Here is a 6,000-nt window from a genome sequence, read left to right as displayed (position 1 = left end):
TCAGAAGTTCAAGAATTTATATAAGTTGTCCCTAGATAGTTCAGTATATAGATACACAAGTTGCACTCCTTAACCCGATGCTGCTGCTGTTGTGGCTGTTTGTTGCCTGATTTCAAGGATGTACAGGATAGTGAAGACCTGAAACACAGAGGCAACAACACGTGAGTGTTATGGCTACCGCGGTCGGGAACACCTGAATGTTATGGCTACCGCGGTCGGGAACACCTGAATGTTATGGCTACCTCGGTCGGGAACACCTGAATGTTATGGCTACTGCGGTCGGGAACACCTGAATGTTATGCTACCGCGGTCGGGAACACCTGAATGTTATGGCTACCTCGGTCGGGAACACCTGAATGTTATGGCTACCGCGGTCGGGAACACCTGAATGTTATGGCTACTTCGGTCGGGAACACCTGAATGTTATGGCTACTGCGGTCGGGAACACCTGAATGTTATGGCTACCGCGGTCGGGAACACCTGAATGTTATGGGAACACCTGAATGTTATGGCTACTGCGGTCGGGAACACCTGAATGTTATGGCTACCTCGGTCGGGAACACCTGAATGTTATGGCTACCGCGGTAACGAACACCTGAATGTTATGGCTACTGCGGTCGGAAACACCTGAATGTTATGGGAACACCTGAATGTTATGGCCAGCGCGGTCTGGAACACCTGAATGTTATGGCCAGCGCGGTCGGTAACACCTGAATGTTATGGCTACCTCGGTCGGGAACACCTGAATGTTATGGCTACCTCGGTCGGGAACACCTGAATGTTATGGCTACTGCGGTCGGGAACACCTGAATGTTATGGCTACCGCGGTCGGGGAACACCTGAATGTTACCTCGGGGAACACCTGAATGTTATGGCCAGCGCGGTCGGGAACACCTGAATGTTATGGCTACCGCGGTCGGGGAACACCTGAATGTTATGGCTACCTCGGTCGGGAACACCTGAATGTTATGGCTACAGCGGTCGGGAACACCTGAATGTTATGGCTACCGCTGTCGGGAACACGTGTTATGGCTACATCGGTCGGGAACGTGTGAGTGTTATGGCTACCTTGGCGGGAACACTTGAGTGTTATGGCTACTTCGGGCAGGAACATGTGACTGTTATGGCTACCTCGGTCGGGAACGTGTGAGTGTTATGGCTACCTCGGGCGGGAACACGTGAGTGTTATGGCTACCTCGGGCAGGAACATGTGACTTTTATGGCTACCTCGGTGGGAACACGTGTTATGGCTACCGCGGTCGGGAACACCTGAATGTTATGGCTACCTTGGGCAGGAACACGTGAGTGTTATGGCTACCTCGGGCATGTGAGTGTTAAGGCTACATCGGGCGAGAACACCTGAGTGTTATGGTAACTTGGGAAGAGAAAATAAAAGTGTCATGATTACCTGGGGTGTGAACATGTGAGTGTCATGGTTACCTGGGATGTGAAGATGTGAGTGTCATGGTTACCTGGGATGTGAACATGTGAGTGTCATGCTTACCTGGATGTGAACATGTGAGTGTCATGGTTACCTGGGAGGTGAACATGTGAGTGTCATGCTTACCTGGGATGTGAACATGTGAGTGTCATGCTTACCTGGGATGTGAACATGTGAGTGTCATGGTTACCTGGGATGTGAACATGTGAGTGTCATGCTTACCTGGGATGTGAACATGTGAGTGTCATGGTTACCTGGGATGTGAACATGTGAGTGTCATGGTTACCTGGGTTGTGAACATGTGAGTGTCATGGTTACCTGGGATGTGAACATGTGAGTGTCATGCTTACCTGGGTTGTTACCTGGGATGTGAACATGTGAGTGTCATGGTTACCTGGGATGTGAACATGTGAGTGTCATGGTTACCTGGGTTGTGAACATGTGAGTGTCATGGTTACCTGGGATGTGAACATGTGAGTGTCATGCTTACCTGGGTTGTGAACATGTGAGTGTCGGGATGTGAACATGTGAGTGTCATGGTTACCTGAGGTGATGTGAACATGTGAGTGTCATGGTTACCTGGGATGTGAACATGTGAGTGTCATGGTTACCTGGGATGTGAACATGTGAGTGTCATGGTTACCTGGGATGTGAACATGTGAGTGTCATACTTACCTGGGTTGTGAACATGTGAGTGTCGGGATGTGAACATGTGAGTGTCATGGTTACCTGGGATGTGAACATGTGAGTGTCATGCTTACCTGGGATGTGAACATGTGAGAGTGTCATGCTTACCTGGGATGTGAACATGTGAGTGTCATGGTTACCTGGGATGTGAACATGTGAGTGTCATGCTTACCTGGGATGTGAACATGTGAGTGTCATGGTTACCTGGGATGTGAACATGTGAGTGTCATGCTTACCTGGGATGTGAACATGTGAGTGTCATGGTTACCTGGGATGTGAACATGTGAGTGTCATGGTTACCTGGGATGTGAACATGTGAGTGTCATGCTTACCTGGGGTGTGAACATGTGAGTGTCATGCTTACCTGGGATGTGAACATGTGAGTGTCATGGTTACCTGGGATGTGAACATGTGAGTGTCATGGTTACCTGGGATGTGAACATGTGAGTGTCATGGTTACCTGGGATGTGAACATGTGAGTGTCATGCTTACCTGGGATGTGAACATGTGAGTGTCATGGTTACCTGGGATGTGAACATGAGAGTGTCATGGTTACCTGGGATGTGAACATGTGAGTGTCATGGTTACCTGGGATGTGAACATGTGAGTGTCATGGTTACCTGGGATGTGAACATGTGAGTGTCATGCTTACCTGGGGTGTGAACATGTGAGTGTCATGGTTACCTGGGTTGTGAACATGTGAGTGTCATGGTTACCTGGGTCATGGTGTGAACATGTGAGTGTCATGGTTACCTGGGTTGTGAACATGTGAGTGTCGGGATGTGAACATGTGAGTGTCATGGTTATCTGGGATGTGAACATGTGAGTGTCATGCTTACCTGGGATGTGAACATGTGAGTGTCATGCTTACGTTGGATGTGAACATGTGAGTGTCATGGTTACCTGGGATGTGAACATGTGAGTGTCATGCTTACCTGGGGTGTGAACATGTGAGTGTCATGGTTACCTGGGATGTGAACATGTGAGTGTCATGCTTACCTGGGGTGTGAACATGTGAGTGTCATGGTTACCTGGGATGTGAACATGTGAGTGTCATGGTTTACCTGGGATGTGAACATGTGAGTGTCATGGTTACCTGGGGTGTGAACATGTGAGTGTCATGGTTACATGGGATGTGAACATGTGAGTGTCATGGTTACCTGGGATGTGAACATGTGAGTGTCATGGTTACCTGGGATGTGAACATGTGAGTGTCATACTTACCTGGGTTGTGAACATGTGAGTGTCATGGTTATATGTGAACATGTGAGTGTCATGGTTACCTGGGATGTGAACATGAGAGTGTCATGCTTACCTGGGATGTGAACATGTGAGTGTCATGCTTACCTGGGATGTGAACATGTGAGTGTCATGGTTACCTGGGATGTGAACATGTGAGTGTCATGGTTACCTGGGGTGTGAACATGTGAGTGTCATGGTTACCTGGGATGTGAACATGTGAGTGTCATGCTTACCTGGGGTGTGAACATGTGAGTGTCATGGTTACCTGGGATGTGAACATGTGAGTGTCATGGTTACCTGGGATGTGAACATGTGAGTGTCATGGTTACCTGGGATGTGAACATGTGAGTGTCATGCTTACCTGGGATGTGAACATGTGTGTTATGCTTACCTGGGATGTGAACATGTGAGTGTCATGGTTACCTGGGATATGAACATGTGAGTGTCATGGTTACCTGGGTTGTGAACATGTGAGTGTCACGGTTACCTGGGATGTGAACATGTGAGTGTCATGCTTACCTGGGTTGTGAACATGTGAGTGTCATGCTTACCTGGGATGTGAACATGTGAGTGTCATGCTTACCTGGGTGTGAACATGTCATGGTTACCTGGGACGTGAACATGTGAGTGTTATGGTTACCTGGGATGTGAACATGTGAGTGTCATGGTTACCTGGGGTGTGAACATGTGAGTGTCATGGTTACCTGGGATGTGAACATGTGAGTGTCATGGTTACCTGGGATGTGAACATGTGAGTGTCATGGTTACCTGGGATGTGAACATGTGAGTGTCATGGTTACCTGGGATGTGAACATGTGAGTGTCATGGTTACCTGGGATGTGAACATGTGAGTGTCATGGTTACCTGGGATGTGAACATGTGAGTGTCATGGTTACCTGGGATGTGAACATGTACCGAACATGTGAGTGTCATGGTTACCTGGGATGTGAACATGTGAGTGTCATGGTTACCTGGGATGTGAACATGTGAGTGTCATGGTTACCTGGGATGTGAACATGTGAGTGTCATGGTTACCTGGGATGTGAACATGTGAGTGTCATGCTTACCTGGGGTGTGAACATGTGAGTGTCATGGTTACCTGGGATGTGAACATGTGAGTGTCATGGTTACCTGGGATGTGAACATGTGAGTGTCATGGTTACCTGGGGTGTGAACATGTGAGTGTCATGGTTACCTGGGATGTGAACATGTGAGTGTCATGGTTACCTGGGATGTGAACATGTGAGTGTCATGCTTACCTGGGGTGTGAACATGTGAGTGTCATGGTTACCTGGGATGTGAACATGTGAGTGTCATGCTTACCTGGGATGTGAACATGTGAGTGTCATGGTTACCTGGGATGTGAACATGTGAGTGTCATGGTTACCTGGGTTGTGAACATGTGAGTGTCATGGTTACCTGGGATGTGAACATGTGAGTGTCATGCTTACCTGGGTTGTGAACATGTGAGTGTCCTGGGATGTGAACATGTGAGTGTCATGGTTACCTGGGATGTGAACATGTGAGTGTCATGGTTACCTGGGTTGTGAACATGTGAGTGTCATGGTTACCTGGGATGTGAACATGTGAGTGTCATGCTTACCTGGGTTGTGAACATGTGAGTCATGGTCTGGGATGTGAACATGTGAGTGTCATGGTTACCTGGGATGTGAACATGTGAGTGTCATGGTTACCTGGGGTGTGAACATGTGAGTGTCATGGTTACCTGGGGTGTGAACATGTGAGTGTCATGGTTACCTGGGTTGTGAACATGTGAGTGTCGGGATGTGAACATGTGAGTGTCATGGTTACCTGGGATGTGAACATGTGAGTGTCATGGTTACCTGGGATGTGAACATGTGAGTGTCATGCTTACGTGGGATGTGAACATGTGAGTGTCATGGTTACCTGGGATGTGAACATGTGAGTGTCATGCTTACCTGGGATGTGAACATGTGAGTGTCATGGTTACCTGGGATGTGAACATGTGAGTGTCATGGTTACCTGGGGTGTGAACATGTGAGTGTCATGGTTACCTGGGATGTGAACATGTGAGTGTCATGGTTACCTGGGATGTGAACATGTGAGTGTCATGGTTACCTGGGATGTGAACATGTGAGTGTCATGGTTACCTGGGATGTGAACATGTGAGTGTCATGCTTACCTGGGATGTGAACATGTGAGTGTCATGCTTACCTGGGGTGTGAACATGTGATGTGAGTGTCATGGTTACCTGGGATGTGAACATGTGAGTGTCATGCTTACCTGGGATGTGAACATGTGAGTGTCATGGTTACCTGGGATGTGAACATGTGAGTGTCATGGTTACCTGGGTTGTGAACATGTGAGTGTCATGGTTACCTGGGATGTGAACATGTGAGTGTCATGCTTACCTGGGTTGTGAACATGTGAGTGTCATGGTTACCTGGGATGTGAACATGTGAGTGTCATGGTTACCTGGGGTGTGAACATGTGAGTGTCATGGTTACCTGGGATGTGAACATGTGAGTGTCATGGTTACCTGGGATGTGAACATGTGAGTGTCATGGTTACCTGGGTTGTGAACATGTGAGTGTCATGGTTACCTGGGATGTGAACATGTGAGTGTCATGGTTACCTGGGATGTGAAC

The 6,000-nt window shown here is 48.2% G+C and overlaps 1 protein-coding gene across 1 annotated transcript in view; it reads right to left on the bottom strand.

Annotated features, from left to right (window-relative positions):
* Positions 1-6,000, bottom strand: part of LOC124256438 — a 28,836-nt gene continuing 22,836 nt past the window's right edge. The window contains exon 6 of the mRNA XM_046690434.1: positions 1-138. Within this exon, the coding sequence (XP_046546390.1) occupies positions 70-138 (69 nt within the window). The 3' untranslated portion in view covers positions 1-69. The remainder of the gene's footprint in view (positions 139-6,000) is intronic.

Source organism: Haliotis rubra, unplaced genomic scaffold (genome assembly GCF_003918875.1).
Source record: "Haliotis rubra isolate DU_JTF1 unplaced genomic scaffold, ASM391887v1 Scf628, whole genome shotgun sequence".
Lineage (NCBI taxonomy): Eukaryota > Metazoa > Mollusca > Gastropoda > Lepetellida > Haliotidae > Haliotis > Haliotis rubra.
Note: the sequence above shows the minus strand (reverse complement) of the source record. Positions and strands in the feature narration are given on the sequence as shown.